Source organism: Sorex araneus, chromosome X (assembly GCF_027595985.1).
Source record: "Sorex araneus isolate mSorAra2 chromosome X, mSorAra2.pri, whole genome shotgun sequence".
Taxonomy (NCBI): Eukaryota; Metazoa; Chordata; class Mammalia; order Eulipotyphla; family Soricidae; genus Sorex; species Sorex araneus.
Window position 1 is genome coordinate 326,661,980 of NC_073313.1, and position 18,689 is coordinate 326,680,668.

The 18,689-nt window shown below is 34.7% G+C and overlaps 1 protein-coding gene across 4 annotated transcripts in view; it reads right to left on the reverse strand.

The window, feature by feature from the left end:
- The window catches only part of VPS54 (VPS54 subunit of GARP complex), a 77,371-nt gene that overhangs the window by 14,903 nt on the left and 43,779 nt on the right, over positions 1 to 18,689 (reverse strand). For 3 of the 4 annotated variants that reach the window (XM_055120018.1, XM_055120016.1, XM_055120019.1), the window contains 8 exons: positions 16,171 to 16,300; positions 14,873 to 15,054; positions 13,995 to 14,107; positions 11,552 to 11,615; positions 7,892 to 7,997; positions 6,932 to 7,019; positions 6,286 to 6,407; positions 6,095 to 6,175 (listed from right to left, as the gene is read on the reverse strand). In XM_055120018.1, coding sequence (XP_054975993.1) covers positions 6,095 to 6,175; positions 6,286 to 6,407; positions 6,932 to 7,019; positions 7,892 to 7,997; positions 11,552 to 11,615; positions 13,995 to 14,107; positions 14,873 to 15,054; positions 16,171 to 16,300 — 886 coding nt within the window. Of the gene's footprint in view, positions 1 to 6,094; positions 6,176 to 6,285; positions 6,408 to 6,931; positions 7,020 to 7,543; positions 7,645 to 7,891; positions 7,998 to 11,551; positions 11,616 to 13,994; positions 14,108 to 14,872; positions 15,055 to 16,170; positions 16,301 to 18,689 lie in introns of those variants that run through there. The other variant, XR_008627204.1, reaches the window with a different exon arrangement.

Here is an 18,689-nt window from a genome sequence, read left to right on the forward strand (position 1 = left end):
CAGTACTAAATCAACCTCTTAAGATATTTTATGTATTCTATCTCCTTTATAGTTACTGACAGACTTCCTCCTATGCTATATTTTACCATTTGAGGTCAAGGTTAAAATATACAGTCACCTTGCTCAGTCCCTGGTAACTAGCGTAATTTTACCTACTAAATGAATGCATGTTGTCTGAAATGTCAGTCCAGCCAGTAATAAATTTAGATGTAAATTTTTCAACCTACCCAAGCAAAGGTACTTCTACTTATCAATTTCTGAGAAACTGGTCTACATAATTGGATTATTTTTCTTTCCTCAAATTACTCTCATAAAGAAAATAAAAACCTAAAAACTGAGAGACAAAACTAAACCAAATGTTGTCTACTATTTTGTCATTATTGTTGTTGTTTTTGGCCACACTGGACTGTGCTCAGAGCTTATTGCTGGCAAAGTCTGGACCACACGGAGTGCTAGGGATTGAACCTGGGTTGTCCACAGGCAAGGCAAGTATTTTATCCACTGTATGCTATCTATTTTGATATAGATTAAAAACAAGGCCAAACTTCTGGGAAACCAATGAAGCAAATTGGACAAAGAGGCAAAGAGAATACAGGGAAATATAACATGCCAGGCAATAAGAAGGTCATCAGTGACGTACATAATAGAGAATATTTAAGAAAATATTAAATTGCAAGAGTCAAGGCTTATTTTTAACCAAGAGGTGGGGGGGGAAGAGTGATAGTACATAGGATGCTTGCTGTAAAAATGGTTTACATGGGTTCCCCAAGACACCATTTGGTCCCCTGAGCCCCATGAGAAGTGATCTCTGACTGCAGAGCCCTGAGCACCACTCCTGGAGGCCCAAAACCCTAAAAGAGAGGGGGGAAAAAAAGAAAGAGAGAAAAAGGTGTTTGGAAGTTATAAAAGGACATGAAACAATAACCAAATGTAGAAGTCTTTGCTGAAAGAAGCCATTGTAAAATGACATTTAGGGATAACTGGTAAGTTTCAAGTAGGAATAAATATCAGACAATGTCAAGGAATAATTATTCATTTCCTTACTTTGATATGGTCATTTGGTTATGTATGAACATATCCTTACTTTTAAGAAATTCCTTCTTTTAAAATAGAGTTGAATTGAGCAGGTTAAGAATCATGCTTGTGTGTATTCAAACTTGAGTTTGAACTGCAGCACCATACAACCTCCCAGGGCATCATCATGTGTTAAGTCCTGGAAGCACTTCCAACCATCACCAAGGATGCACCTAAAGACCCCTGAGCACTCTTAGAGTACCCTTGCTGGTCCCTAGCACTTCAGGGCCTAAGTGCCTCAGGCCCTAGCACTGAATTGCCAACCTTTGGGCTTCTGAATACCACAGAAATAAAATCTTAATATTATAATGCCTTAATTATAAAATAATTTAGCAAAACATGCTAATGACTACTAAATATAGAGATGATTATATAATAAGCTCATTAAATAATTCTCTTTAGAAGGAGGATTTATCAGGAAAAGTCAAACATTGATCCTAATTCTTTTCCAAAACCTCCAGAGCACACATACATATACATGAGAAATATATTGTGTCAGGGGAAGATTCTTTTTTAAAAAAATTTCTACTCAGTCCAGAAGAGGGCACAGAGTGGTGCAGGTTGCTACCTAACCAGGTAAAGTGCCTGAACTTTGAGAACACGCAGATCTCTAGGACACTGACAGGCTCTTCAAAAGAACAGGCAGATCCACGTAACCACCTGAGAGCCATTTGAAAGGAAACTGAAACTGAGAGAACAAAAAACCACAGTATAGCATAGCCTCTTGCCTCAACAGCAATCAGTGATAAATCTCAGCTATCAGATCCTCTGATTACAAAAACATGCCTAGCAGCTGAAAGAATTGGCATAACTTAGAAGGCTTTTGGTTATGCTGAGACTTCTCCCACCTTTACTGAAAATCCAGCTAAGCCTACTCCAGAGAAAGCCACTAATAGCAGCAAATACTGATGGTCGAGACTGAAGAATCTGGTCACAAGCAGAGAAGGGGCAGGAATTCAAACTTACATTGGTAGCCTGCCCCACTAACAGATAAAATTTCTCTCCTCTCACACACCCAAATCTCAGAAAACAAAATACCAAAGATCTACAAACCAGAGTTATAGTAGAGTTATAGTATCTTCTACTTGTGTGTGTGTATGTGTGTGTGGGGCGGGAGGAAGGAAGCAAATGCCCAAAATGATTAAATTCTTGACAAAATGAGTGACAATGGAAAACTGAAATGTTAATGATATAGAAATGGAAGTTTCATACACAGGAATGAAAAATAACAATTATGAGATTAGGGAGATGGCTAGAAGAGCTGGAATACATGCTTTGCATTCAGAGGTCCCAAGTTTGATACCCAACACCATAGTACTGCCAGGTATAGCCCCAGTGGCTTATAAATAACACCAGGATGATCCTAGTCGTCCCTGGAGCCAATGGACTAAAGCAGCATCACACCACCAGATCCAAGCATACACGGTCAGGCTGACCAGCACCAGAGATGCTCCTGGGATTGCCTGAGTATTGTTTGTGAGCTCCCTCCCATAATTATTATAAAAAAGTTAATAAAATACATTAGTATATACTAACAGAGTGAAATAAAGAAATGTAGAGCTGGAGCAAGTTCTTCAACAAAGCTGAACAAAGATTAAAGGTATAACAAAATTCAAACAGAGATACTGGATATGAAAAATACACAAAAGAAAACAAAACTTCTTTAGAAAGCATATAAAACAGGCCTAATTAAGCATAAGAGAAAAGGAAAATAAATGTCAGCAGATTTAGGAAAAGTAGATTTAGGAAAAATGAAGAAATCCTTTGGGAACTACCAGACTCCATCAGAAATAAGGAAAATGGGAAGATCAGAGGAGAGTGAGAATAAAACAAAGCAGTCATTGAGAGAAGCAACAGGGAATTTTCAAAACCTAAGGAAAGAACTAACCATAAAATCCAGGAAGCTAAGCCAAAGAGGCAGTTCAGTGGGTTGGGCACATGCTTTGCATGCAGAAGTCCCAAGCTCAACCTAAACTCCATTGAGGACCACTGGGAGAAACCTTCAAGAATAGAGACATACGTAGCCCGTAGGCAATTCCAGAAGTGGCTGCAAAGTAAAACAGCTCAGGAAGCTGAAAGGAAATCCAGTATCTAAATGTAAAAACATATACACCAAGATACATCAATGTGAAATTATCAAAACTCAACAATAAAGAAAAGATTGCCAACGAGAAAATACACAAAGGCATATGGATCAATTTATCCTATGTTCTCTTAGAAGAAACTCTACAAACTAGAAAAGATACATGAAATATTTGTAATTCTAAAATGATCTATCAAATATAATGGAGAAATAAAAGTTTTTTCCCTGATAAACAAAAGCTAGTGGAGGTTACCCTTTACCAGTTCTTCCACACTCCAAGAAATGCTGAAAGGGATTTATTTCATAAAGGAAATAATAAAGCAAAAGAACATAAACTCTTCTGTATTATAAGAAATGAGAATTAAAGGAGACAACATTGAAAACATCAAAGGGAAAGAAAGTAGAACACAAATATATTTAAATTTAGACAATGACTCAATACCAGCACAATAAAAGACTCAAACACAGAGAGACTAATTAAAACCTCATGGTAACCACAAAACAAAACTCTGGAATAGGGACAGTTAAAAGAAAAACTGAAAAAACTGGAAGCATCGCCAGAAACAAAACATCCACAGAAAAGCATGTACATACTCATGGAAAAAGAAACAAACAAACAAACAAAAACATAAAAGCTAGAAGGAGAGTTACTACACCAATATATAAGTAATAGCTCTAAATGTGTGTGTGTTGGGGGGAGGCAGGTGGGTATTTGCTGAGGGGTTACTCTGGCTCTACATTCAGGAATTACTCCTGGTAGGCTTGAGAAACCATATGGGGTGTCAGGGATTGAACCCTGGTCTGTCACATGCAAGTGCTTCGGCCCCATATGATAAATTTCTTAAGAGTAATCACAATGTGTTCTTTGATGACTTTTAGTACATAGACAACTGCCATGTACTGAAAGGGAAACTGATAAAAAAAAAACTGCTTTTAATTTAGCTTTACCGCATTTCACTATATAATAATCAGCACTATGTAATTACTGCAATTTTTTTAGAAATGCTGGCAAAAATTTTTTAAAAGGCTTCATGTAATGGTTGCACCCCACTTTTTTTGCACAAAAATATTTGGCTTAAAATCTGTGAAGATTTAATCAGCTTAATCAATGGCTGAATAAACAGTAGCATTCCTATATTATATATAAAAAAAAAATCTGTGAATATTATGTGGCACTTGCCATCAGTGAAGAAAACAGAGAAATTCTAACCAACCATAATTTTTCTCCATACAAACACTGGAACTATTTGTATTCCAGTGTCATTTAAATATGTATGTCTACTCATCTATAAATTTTATAAGCTTCTTAAAAGAGAAGTATAAAACATTTGCTAGCTATCATTTGAAAAATCAGAGGGAAATGAGTGAAAGGAATCTGTGAGGTAAAGGCTATTCTCATAAAAACACTATAATAATTATCTCATACTCATTCTTTAATGACTGAACAGAGGATTTTTCGACAATTTGTGATAATGTCATCATTCTAAAGGCTACTGGAAATTGTGTTTGTGCATTCTTGTGCTTTAAATTTTCTGACTTTTAATTTCTGATACAATACTTAATGATAAATAAAATTTGTACAAATAAAAACTCTTATGATCCTCAATTTTTTTTTCTGGTTTTTGGGTCACACCCGGCAATGCACAGGTGTCACTCCTAGCTCTGCACTCAGGAATTTCCCCTGGCAGTGCACAGGGGACCTTATGGTATGCTGGGAATCAAACCTGGGTCAGCCACATGCAAGGCAAACGGCCCCCCTCAATTATTTTTTAAGAGACCACAGTAAAGGGGTTCAAGAGGTCAAAACAGTTGAGAACTATAAACAAAACACAGTATTATTTTTCAAGCATCCTTTTCTATTGTCACCTTCAAAGACTTAGGGAAATATCTATATGTAAGTGTGAGTGGGCACCACTTTAATCAGGTGCTTTTATCACTTTTACATGACTGCTCCTCCTGCCACTTCAAAATCTGAAAGATCCAAGAAAGAGGAAGTGGGCTGGAGGGATAGTGCAGCAGGTAGGGCATTTGCCTTGCACACAGCCGGCCTGGGTTCACTCCCCAGTCCCCCATTTGGTTCCCCAAGCACTGCAAGGAGTGATTCCTGAGGAGAGAGCCAGGAATAACTCCCAAGCATCACTGGGTGTGGCCCAAAAACTGAATGTAAAAAATAAGCAAAACATTAAAGGACCTTTCTTGGTAAGCTTATGCTAAACACATCCTTGGGCAAAAAACAATTTAGTCTTCAAATTTTCAAGTTTATTATTTCTTCCTAAAACATGAGTCAAGAAGAAAAGAGTGAAAGTATGGTAAGTGATATTAAAATGATAGTTTTATGAAAATACCCTCCTAGTGTAACTGAAACTTCTTTGTGAAACTGTCTCCTTTAATGAACTGCTGAGAATTGAAAGAAGAAATGAATAACAAGATAATCTATGAGGGAAATAAAAGAGTACCTCAAATATCCTTCTTTGTCTGGAAAATAGAGTAACATCACATATAATTTATTTACTTTTTTTCTCCTCTATGTTCTCAATTCTTTAAAAGGCTTTCAGACTAAAATGTGTCTTAAAGACTGTGCATGTAGCTAATACAGAATTACTTTGCATAGATTATTTCTATCATCCCTGAAAATATTTTCTCTCTCCTTATTCCTGTGAGTCTATACGAGGTGGTTGTCAACTATTTCTGAGCACTTCATTGTTTTATCTGAATCCCAAAGAATCTGACTTGTTAAAGAACTTTGGATTAGGTCACTATAGGTAGCCTCATATCAGATGATCAAATTCTCCTTATAATTATTTAATATTCTACCAATTGATATCTTTGAGAGTAATAGAATTTTTTGCACTTCTGCTTATTTACAAAGGATTTCTCTATAAAATGACGAGTCACGAGATCTTTAAGCGAAGTCTAATAATTTCCAGAAATCATTACCTTAGATAACAGCTTGTCAAATAAGCTATCCATTATCGCTACAAGTTTAGCTGATATTTCAGCTATGTGGTCATGGTAGTCCTATAATGAGAAATAACAGTTTATTTGAAAGTCCCAGAGACATATCTTTAAAATATTTAATAATTAAACAATTAAATTTATAAAACTGCAATAGAAAGTATGAGAAATACCTTAGTGATATGATCAAAATGCCTAAGCATGTTATACTGCTTAGGCTGCAGTCGAGCTTCAAAATGAGCCCGGATCACAGGAATGTAGTGCACAATTAACTGCAAGCAGCGTGAAGAAAGAGCTGGAGATCAGGGAGTAGATATTTCATAGAAAAACAAAAAAGGACACAACTAATTTTAATTACATATATTTATAAAAAAATCTATTTATACAGATTCCAATTTATTTCATAAATAAAAGTGCAATGACAGAGAAATTGTATTTAAAACAATTATATGGAATAGAGTAATGTAATAATCATACTGCTCTTCCCAATGGACTTAAATTGTGAATTTTACTGGCATGAGGTAGCTAGACATTTATATACCTTTTGAATGATCATCCTACATTTTAACCCCAAAGGACTTCATACATATCTTAGTACTTTCTACAGTAGTTCAACTTCCAAATAATTTATGCTTTTTAGAATGATAATTCTTCAAAATACTTCTCCAGAAATTAAATTTTCATTAATGGTAAGACAGAAATCAATTAAGCATTTATTACTTTTAAAGTCATAAAAACATCCAACATAATAAAAACACGGTAAGTTTCACAGTATTATCATAATGTCTCGGTATATGAGTTAGATGCAAGAATTCATACCCAAATTTTTTGTAGTTATTGTTTTTAGTCCAACAACTTGCAGTGCACCTGCTCCAAGAACTAACTGGCAACTTCGTGAATTGAAGTACTAACAAAGGAAGAAAAAAATCCAAGAACATATTAAAAACTATTCTTCAGATGCTGGCACTCTGTTAATAACAATTCTACAAATACATTGATTTTTTTCTCTTATTCAAGGATCAAATGACTTTTCTAGTACAAGCAATTAGAATCTATGCATGTATGACAAAAATGGGGGTAGAGAACAAGGAAGGTGTCCTGAATAATAATATTCACTGTCTGGTATGAAAAAGTTGAAAAATTCTAAAAAATCAATAGTTCAGAAATTAGTCTGCATTTATAAAATTAGTTTTGTTTCAGTCATTCTTATTTGACAAGTCCTATTTTCTAATGGGTAACAAAATTTTCTGGACTAAAATATGACAACTCAATTTGGGGAGAGAATTGATATATCAGATATTTGTAAAAGCCTTTTCTCTATGCTAGAAGTTAAAAGTATCTGTTAATAATGAAATGGTTGAATAAAATTATCACCACATTCTTACTTTACATCAATGGTTCTGAAAGAATGATTTAAGAAAAATATCTAACCTTAGTGAGATGAATTTTGTAAAGTTCAGTGAATTCCTTCCATGCACTTTTGAAACCAGTCCAGGTTTTTTGACCTAAGTGGCCTCAGTCATGTTCAGCACCTAACGAACAAATCATCTCCTGTCTCCAATGTCATTTACAACTCTATGAGTGTAATGAGGAATCACTAAATGCAGAGTGAGAAGGAAGCAGGTGGCCTTCTTCCAGTAATATGTGACTCAACCATAATCAAATTTCATAAAATTAACACCTTATATATATTAACCTTGAAATGTCTTAGATTAATCATACCCTAATGAATTACTTCTTCCAACTACTTTTTCATTAACAGAATGAAATCATACACACCTTTAATAAATCTGACAGACGAGTAAGCATGTCAGTAGTAACAGATGGGATGTTATCCACGCATTGACAATATTCAAGAATAATTCTGATCAACAGCAATACAGTTCTGTATGAAAAGAAAGATGATCCCATAGGAAGTCAAAATAAGAATAATCAAACTGAATTGTAAAAATAAAAGCTGATCTCATTAACTGTTACACTGTTTGATCTAAAGTGCAGTATAATAGGAACTAGAGTGTGGCAAGAAAAATTCCTGGGGTAAAAAACTAAGGAGAAATTCAACTTTAGGGCCAAGCAATTTTAGATTAAGCACTTGCATAACACTGATAATGAGGACATTCTGAAATTTTGTGTGCTCTGGGCACACTTTCTCCATGGCATTCTTTTTAAACTTTTTCAATAGGGCATGTAGTTTATTCACTCACCAATTCAAAATCACTGGCCAAAGGACTATATAGTATTTCTGATTATATAGTAGATCTAAATCATAATTGTTGAATTAATGAAGGAAGCCTACTCCAGATTTTCTTTGTGAGAGGAAAGATAAAAATTGTTTCTAAGAACAATTATCTCCTAGGAAGTTTATTAAGTCACAAACAGTTTTTAAAAATAATATTATCTCCTAGGAAGTTTATTAAGTCACAAACAGTTTTTAAAAATAATATTATCTCCTAGGAAGTTTATTAAGTCACAAACAGTTTTTAAAAATAATATTATCAGCTCATTTGCAGGATGTCACAACTGAAAAGAGACATTACTGGGAACTTAATGGAAGACAAACTCTTCATTACAGGATATGCAAGTTCAATAAGATATTGAAAAATGAGTGACCCACGCTGAATGGTTTATATAAATCTGAAATATATCATGGAAATAGTGATTTAAGAAAGACAGCGATTTAAAAGGGTATTTAACCTTTACTACAATTCTCAAGCCATATATTATGTTCCATGCACATTATAGAGCACTGTTTCCCAATTGGAAGCCATATGGTTTCCAGCAGGCCACCAGAATACTCCAAGGGCATTACAGGTGAAAATCATGTAAATGGCAGGTTGGGGACATCGTACAAGATTAGGGCACCAAATGGTAGGACAGGAAGGCCACAGGAAGAAAACAAGGTTAAAAGGGGATGGATCACAGTGGGGAAAAGGCTAAAAATCAATGCTCCAGACTCTAGTGCCATGGTCTATCTTTTGTAATATTCCCTCAGAAGATGTAATAGTCCCTCTTTGGACATGAAGTTCAGTTTGGGGGGAGAAGTCATCTCTTTGTCTCAAGAATTAGGGCATTTAAAAGCCATAGGGGAGTATTTCCATCAAGCATAAGAAGAGAATAGGAGATAATGAATAGTTAAGGAGAGAAATCTAAAGCTTTAAGGGATAAAATTCTAGGGAAGTTGAATAAAGCCTTGCCAGAAATCTCAGAGGAGAAAGGAAAGGAAGCTTTAACTTATTAAATATATACATATATATTATCCAAATATAAGATTTTATACACACACATGCACATATTCAGAATTTTAGATTACTCTAACTGAGAAAAAGTACCAATTCTATACGCATTTCCTGAGTGTCAGGTGCTAAGAAACGTATGACATAGATCTCCAACTTTGAATAATTCAGAGTTTAATCAAGGAAATAAATATATAAAAATAATCAGAAAGTACCAAGTAAATATACTTCAGAAAGTACCAAGTAAAAATATACAAAATTTTAAGGAGAGGATCCATTTTTTCTGAGGAGGTTGCTATTTCAGAAAAATAGCTTAATGGTAATTTTTACCATTAAAAAAAAAAGCTGAATGGTAAAAATCTTAATGGTAAAAAAACAAAGAAAGAAAATGAAGACTTCTGATCTAAATACCTTGTTTCTAATGTTGGTTCCATTTGAGTAATTTTATATTAATTCCTTAACCATGTAAGCCTTCAAGTGTCTGAACTGTTAAGAAAGAGACAATAATCCCAGAAATACTATTTCACAATGTGGTTGTAAAGATCAAATGAGACCATTTATATAAAAATTCTTAACCTGTATTATTGGGGCCAGAGAGATAGTACAGTAGGTAGGGCATTTGCCTTGGATAGAGCTGACCAAGGTTACATCTCCAGTAAGCCCTATGGTCTCTCTAGGCTACCAGGTCTCTAGCCTACTATGGTCTCTAGGCTACTATGTTCTCTCTAGCCTAGCAGGAATGATTCCAAAAGCACAAGGCCAGGAGTAAGCCCTAAGCACTGCTGGGTGTGGCCAAAAGAAACAAAACAAACAAAAAAATACATAAGTTGTACTATTAAGTAATAAAAATTTATTATTTTAATCACCCACTTAAATAAGAGGCATGTAGTACTAAACAAAGAGTACTGGAATCTGCATTTATTTTTAGTTAATTTGAATTTGAAAAACTGTCCTTTGTAAAAGGGTAAAAGACTGGGGCTGGAGAGAGAACTTAAAGGGTTGGAGCACAAGTACTGCATACAAAAAGCCAGGGTTCAATCACTGACACAAAAGGTCCCCTGAGGACAGCAGGTACAACTCCCCAAGCTGGTTGTGTGGGGGATGGTGTTGGTCCTAAGGACCACTGGTGTGACTCCAAACATTAAAAGAAAATGAAAGTTATAGTGACAAATGAATATGATTTTTAAAACTACAAACACTATCAATTTATTTTAAACCAGAACTTTATTACATGCTTTACATGCATATCACCTGTTTATTTCCCATAATTCTAAGCATAGAACTAATTTCCACAATTTTATTTTATTTATTTATTTTTTTTTTTTACAGACAAGGAAAGCACAGAGAGACTCTGTAAGGTGACAATGAGTAAAAGAACACCAGGGCACCCGGGATTCAGACCTAAAAAGTAACAAGTCTACAACTTCAACTACTACAATATAGATACACATTGAAAAGGCTGCAGCGCTTAAAACAATATGGAGTCATTATACTACTTAAAAAAAATTTTTTTTTAAGTTTTTAGTGAATCACAGTTACAGACTTACAAACTTTCATGATTACATTTCAGTCATAAAATAATAGAATACCCATCCCTCTATCATTGCCCATTCTCCACCACCAATGTTTCCAGTATTCCTCCTGACACGCCCCCTCCCCTCCCACCCCCCTGCCTCTGCAGTAGGCACATTCCCTCTAACTCTCTCCCTTTGGGTGTTATGGTTTGTAATAAGGTACTAAGTGGCACTATACCACTTTTGATTGTATCTCTCATTATATGAGAAACATTATCTACCCCTCTTTATATTTAGTTCCGATAGATATGAAACTGCTAAAAAATACAAACAAAAAGTTATTTGTGGCCTCAGAGACAGCACATTGCTAACCCAGTTTGATACCCAGTACCATATCTTTTCCCCCAGCACTACCAGGACTGATCCCTGAGCACAGAGACAGGAGTAAGCCCACTCTTTTCCTTTAAAATTCACAAAATTTTATATTCTTCGTAAGACTGCAAATATGTTACCCCTGAATATTTAAAGTTCACAATAAAGGGGAACTAGAAAGTCTGTCTTAATTTACTTTCTGTGGAACCAGGGATCACCCCAGGTCTTATGTGTGCAAGGAATGTGCTTTACTGCTCAGCCAGTAAACTGAAGATTTATGTTTCAAATAACTGGAAAAAACTACTGAAAGTGTGACTCACCCAACAACAGCATATTGTTGTCCCTCTACAATGAGAACTTCAGCTGGTTTCCTTTCTTCTGCAGCTAGAGTAAAGCAAATAAGTGAGAGTCATGGGTACAAGGAGAAACAAAATAAGGAAGAGCTAAGACAGTTTCATTTTGGGGCCTGGAATTATCTTATTTCTGATAAGAAATATTCCTCTTTGGGGAAGCTATTTGGGACAGAGAAAAGTATAACAGGTTTAGAACCCAAGAGATTTGGATTTGAGTTTCAATTCTGCCAATTACTTGTATGTATGACTTGAAAGTGTGCTAATTACATAAGTTCTTTGAGTTTTACTATCTATATCTATTAAACATGAATAACACATTTATCTTTCACCATGGCTACTACTGGTAGAGAAAACAGATATTGCCTATCCCCTGAGCCTCTTACAAGAGAGAGAAGTAATTTTTAAAAAATTATTAGTATGAAAAGGCACAAGAATTAGCATTTCAACTGACTGTAATTATCAGAATACAAATTAATTCTGTGAATCACTAAAGAGATAAAAGAGTTAGTCCTCAAGATTTTAATCTAGATTTTTCATTTTTTACTATATATTTCTTATCATTCTAAAATATTAGCATATTAAGGTAAAAAGAACAACAGTCTAGATCACTGTCATGAGTCAATCAAATTAATATGACTACTATGGGCAAGTCATCCCCCAAACTTTTATTCGCTTGAGCTCTGAGATATTAAATGTATTGCTTGAAAGAAAAGAGATTCAGTGTTATCCAATTCCTAATCATAATGTACTATGTATATTACATAAAATTTTGTTAGCTTTGGGGAAACACCCAGCAGTGCTCAGAGGCTACTCTGTTCTGCGCTTGGGGTCATGCAGGGCCAGGAACCAAACTCAGGCCTCCTTCATGCAAAGCATGGTTGCGCTCATTGAGCTATCTCTCCAGTTCCACATTAAATTTTTAAGGACGTAATGTTTTTTTAACCTATTCTCTAAACTTCAGAGGAAGCAGCAGAGCACAACAGATAAAGAGAAAAAGACCTAAAGTCAGTCTGCCTGAATTTGGATTCTAGCTCTACCAGTCCCTAATTATGTAACATTAGGAAAATTGATTTTCTTTTAAGGGGGGAGGGCTTATTAATTTCCATATTATTTAATGCGAATACTAGCAATAATAGCAGGTAGCTTATGTAAATGACATAACAATGTAGAGTGCCTGGAAAAAACTGTTGAGTAAATGCCAAGTAAATAACCAGTAACAACTTCTCTCCACTAACCTTAACTTCCCAATGCCTAGCCAAGTAACTACCAACCAATAAATGGAGAACAAATGAATAATAACCAAGGGAAATTTTAACTACTAAAACAAATCAGTAGAGAATGGAAATATATACGTAATTCCTTTCATTCTTCTCTGCTCAATATGAATTAATCTAGTTTATACCTGTTCTTAGCTTCTTTTCTCATCATAGAGGTAGAAATAATAGTCTTTCTCTTGAACTCTGGATTCAATTCCAAGAAGCCCTGCCCCACAGTCACTATCTCACTTAACCTAAATGAAACTTCTTTCACATATGCAATAAACCATAATTCAGTTTCTCCTACTTTAAAAGTGCTCCCCAGTTGTATAAGAGTTAAAGTACTTCCCTTGCATGTGGCCAACCCCAGCAACAGATGTTCAATCCCCAACAATGTCAGGTATGGCCCAAACAACTCCCCCAAATGCTTAAGTCCCTAAGTAGATTAAACAGTCTCTCTAACTTCTCTTATCTGCCACTTCATCACTAACTTCCTTTCACATCAAAGTTGTTAAAAACGTGGGCTGTCCTTCCTCACCTCTTGTGTTTACTTATCACTAAACTGTAAACTGAATCAATTATGCTATCAATTACTAAGATTGCAAATAGAGAGCAAATGAGTAATAACCAAACTAATATATGTCAAACTAAGCAGTTACTACCTGATATAATACATTTCGCCCCTCTGATGTCAGTATTTGATACATAGAAGCTTACTAGTGTTTCACACATGAATACTTATGTCTAAATAGCATGGTACAGTGGTTAAAAGCATAATCATAAAATTATGTAAGTCTGGTTTCAACTTCCTGTTCATTATTTACACAACTTTTCTTAATCCATTGAAGCCTCAAGCCACTTTAGTATCAAACAAGTTTAACAATACTTTCATCAGAGGCTGTTAGGAAGATACACTGAAGCAATGAATGTAAAGTCATAGCCTGCTTTGTGACATATGGTCAACAGTTAATAAACTACACTGGCCATAAATAACCACACATATTTTCCTGTCACTTAAATCAGTAATTGTGTTAAAATTATTAGCTCAAAAATCAGTCCTTTCAAAAGGTACTTTTAAGTAAAGAATTATTAAGCATTAATACAAATTGAACACTCAAAAACTCAGGGGGAAAGGTGTAAAAAAATATGCATACCCCCTGATTTTTTTTCAGGTAAAGCAATCTTTCCATCTGATATAGAATCAACAAGATCCTGGAATTCTGCAGGAACATCAGCTTGCTTCCAGCGTTCATTGTCTAAGAGGAGGCTATTCAAATGTAAAAAGAAAAAGCATTTTAATACAAAATATTAAAAGAAATAACTAGTAATATTTCATTGGAATCTACTTGGTTGAAAAGAAAAGGAAGTATGGAGTAAGACTTTGGTCTTCTCTTTGAGTAATAATAAAGGCTACATATATCTTAAGTTCAAGTAGAACTCATACATGATACTGGGATTTTAATAGCTTTGAGGTGTTGTTAAGTACATGAGATTTTTCAGATACCTTGATAAATTTAAATTATTCACAAACAATGCAAATATTTTCCAAAAAATTCCTTTTTTTTTTATATTCTTAACCTAACAGAGAGAGTCCTGAACATAATTAATCTGAGTAGGAAAGGTAATCTAGTAAGAATCTTCCTGAAAGTACTTAAATGTTAGAATAAACAATTCCATTTTCAAAATATAGAGTGATTTGAAATTTCATAATCCCTCCTTAATTAAAAAGAAAAGATAATATGAAAGGGTTTTGGTTGGGCAATCAATTGTTTCCTCTTTTTTGTTTTGTTTTTTTTCAGGGGCTGCACCTGGTGGTGCTCAGGATTTAACTCCTGGCTCTGCACTCAGGAAACATTCCTGGTGGAGATTCGGGGACTACTTGAGGTACCAGCCATCAAACCTGGGTCTGCCGCATGAGTATCCTACTGGTTGTACTATTGCTCCAGCCCCTACTGTTTCCTCTCCAAAAGATAACTGAGTTTAGTAAAGAAAAGGAAAATTATGAAAAACAGAATGAACATGGCAGTAATACCTGAGCTTGGTTTTTCTTTCTTCATGAAACCTATTAACAAATTTATTAGCTTGGCTCTGAAGTGCTCCAAATAAAGACATACTTTTCCTTCCACAGATCTGCTCAGTGTCTAAAATAAATGTTTCCATTAATCTAGAAAGTGTAATGAATTCCGTGGAATTTAGCTTCTCAAGAAAACCATCCTAAATTTTAAAGATAACACAAAAATTATGAGTTAATACAATACCAAATGTGGATAATCTATAAAACCAACTTAGTTTAACAAATGTTAATTACATATTTTTGTTAAATAAAAAAATAGCTACCTTAATTCATAATTTTAATCATTTTAACAAAATTTCCCAGTAACTCATTCAAGTTTAAGATGCCTAAATTTTATTCTTACAATACAGTAGCTCAATCACATTCAGAACAGATTGTAAAGTTTTATTAACTGGGCAGCTATATATAAATTTATGTATATATTATATTAACTATAAATATTAAATTAACACACTTAATTTAATTTATGAAATTAATTAATTTATGAAAGTGTGTTAATTTAATATTTATAGTTAAGGTGGTATATATATATTCTTTTTTTGTTTTTGTTTTGGAGGGGTCACACTCAGCTACACTCAGAAGTTACTCCTGGCTCTGCACTCAGAAATTACTCCCGGCAGTGCTTGTGGGACCATATGGGATGCTGGGGATTGAACCCAGGTCTGCCGCATGCAAGGCAAACACTCTACCCACTGTATTATCACTTTGGCCCCAAGGTGGTATTTTTTTTTTAAAGACCTTCAATCACTGGTTTAAAAAGAATGCTTTAGTTTCTCTATTTTGTTTGAATTATTTTATATTTAATTATCTCCCTCACATACCACACTAGTAACATCACCCTTATAAAGTGTTACTTAAAATATATATATATATAGATATGGGAGACTGGAGTGATAGTACAGCAGGTAGGGTGCTTGCCCTGCATGCAGCTGACTCCAATTTGATCTCCAGCATCCCATATGGTCCCCCAAACACTGCCAAGAGTAACCCACGAGCATCACCAGGTGTAGCCCAAATACAAAACAAAAGAAAACCCACATAAAATAAAATATGTACCATGGAGAACATAGGCATAAGTGAGAATATAATTCCAGACATTCAAAAAATATATACTACATATAGAATATCTAAAGTTTTTTCTGGAAACTGTATGTGGTGGCAAGAATCAAATCCATGTTGGCCATGTGCAAGGCTAGTACCTTACCCACTATACTCTTTCTGGCCCCATAAAATAAAGTTTTAACAAAATAACCAACCTTTGCTCTTGACATGAGAAATTTGACAGCTCGATCATGACATATATCTGAGGCACTATACAGTAACTCCTGGATATTATTTGCCAGCTTTCCTAGTTCTAAATCAGTTAATTTCATGTCTTCGCTGATTCTGAAAATGAAAAAATTCAAAGAAAAATTTGAACACATTACTTTCCATATATAACATGTTAATAAATGCAAAATGCTATTAAATTCACTTCTGAGGAAAAATTCTGTGGACATCACTGCGTAGTTTCTGATATGATCCATCACTTATCTGATGCTCAGACAATATTTGTAAATTTCTTTCTGTGCTGAGTACCTTTAATATTTTAGTTTAGACTGGAAATTTACTAAAATTAGAGCAAAAAAATTTAGTTTGGGGACAGCTGGTATCTATGGTAATCTGTACTATGCATTTCAATGGCCCAGTAGGTAGAAAGGAATATTACTTCATGGCAAATAGGTCTGTTCTTAAAATTATGAATGACAGTTTATACTCAATTTTGAATTCATTTTTCCTGAGTATTTACCATATTTAAGTGCTAGATAGGAGAGGATACAAAATAGGTTACTACCCTCAATTAACTTATAATAGAAATTGAAGGGCAATTTACAGGAGGAATGAAAGGCCTTTGTTTTGTCCTTCCCCAACCCCCTTTTTTTGGCAATGCTGTGATGGAAACTAAGGACTCATTTACCCAAAGCAGGTACTCTACCACTGCATCACATTCCTGCAAGACTCTGCTTTTTATTAAAAACAAGACAAAACAAAAACACCCAGGTTTTCTTTAAGACATAAGACTATTGATCATAAGCCAACAACTCAATTTAGTATTAAAATAAGCCAGGCAAAGTGCCATAGCATTAATATTTGCTTTTGCAGTTGAATTAAAACAATTTTCAGTAATAATGCAAAGGGGCTGTAATGGATAAAAATCTGAGGCAAACTATCATTCTATCTGGATTAAGATGTTAAAGAATGCTATTACCACTGTCCTTCAAAATTATAATCACTAATTTACTAAAGCTTTAAAATAGAGGAATTAACATTGTTGATCTACTCTAAGAAAGAATATCTTGTTCGGTTCTCACCTTCTGACGCAGGTAGAAAAATATAAACTTTACAAATAATACTGAATCTCTAAAAAATTTAAATGATCTACCCAGAGTTGTAAGGAAAAGTGAATGGAACCAAAACAAAAAGCTTAATTTCTAAACTTCCTCTGCTCAACCATTCATTTGCTTCTATGTAAATAATTTAATGCTTTTTCAATGCAGCTTCTATTGGTTAAAACTGAAAATTCAAATCTACTAATGAAATAAGGTTTTATTTTCTGAAAGATTTCTAAAATGTACCCACATGTAACAGAATGGCTAAGAATTAGGAACTCTTGGTATGCTGCTTATTCGCAACAGAATAAAACAACAGAGTAAAACTGTTTTATTCACAACAGAATAAAACAACAAAATAAAACAAACAACACACACACACACACACACACATACTAACACACAACCCTTTTAAAAAGTAAAGTGGTTGGGCAGGAGCAATAGTACAGTGGGTAGAGTGTTTGCTTCTCATGAGGCCAATCTGGGTTCAATCCTGAGTGGTCCTCTGAGTACCACCAGGAGTAATTCCTGAGTGCAGAGGCAGGAGCAACCCCTGAGCAAATTACCAACCCTCCCCCCCGAAAAAAAAAACAACCTCACAACTATATCCCAGCAATTAAGTAAGATTGTGGATATATTTTAAAGAGAATTAAAATCAGGATATAAAAAACATATTTATATCCTGGTCATAGTAGCACTATGCACTACAGCTGAGATATGGAAAAAATCCAAGAGAGGTGAAAACATAAAGAAAAAGGTGTTATATGCATACAATGGAGTAAAATTCTTCCTGAAAAAGAAATTGGGAGGCAGAGAAATGATATAGGGTATAAGCTGCTTAACTTGCAGGTGGCAAATCCAAGTTTGAAATGTGAGAGCACATATGGTTAGAAAGTCAAAAGCACTTCCAGAGGTCACACACCTTATTAATTTCCTAGATATATACTCAGTTGAAAATAGCTTACTGGGGGCTGGAGCGATAGCACAGCGGGTAGGGCGTTTGCCTTGCACGCGGCCGGCCCGGGTTCAAATCCCAGCATCCCATATGGTTCCCTGAGCACCGCCAGGAGTAATTCCTGAGTGCAGAGCCAGGAGTAACTCCTGTGCATAGCCAGGTATGACCCAAAAAGCAAAAAAAAAAAAAAAAAAGAAAAGAAAATAGCTTACTGTAAAATGTATATACCAGAATCACAGCATACTATGGGGAAATAAGCTAAATTTCATCAACAGTAGAAAGAATAAATTCATTGTGGCATAGGTATAAAGTAGAATACTTATAAATAAACACTACTACATGACAAAAAACTTAGAAAAATCTACAAACACAATGTTGAATTAAAGAAATTATAGACACAAAGAACATGACTCCACTTATGGTTTCACTTATATAAATCCTAGAGACAGAA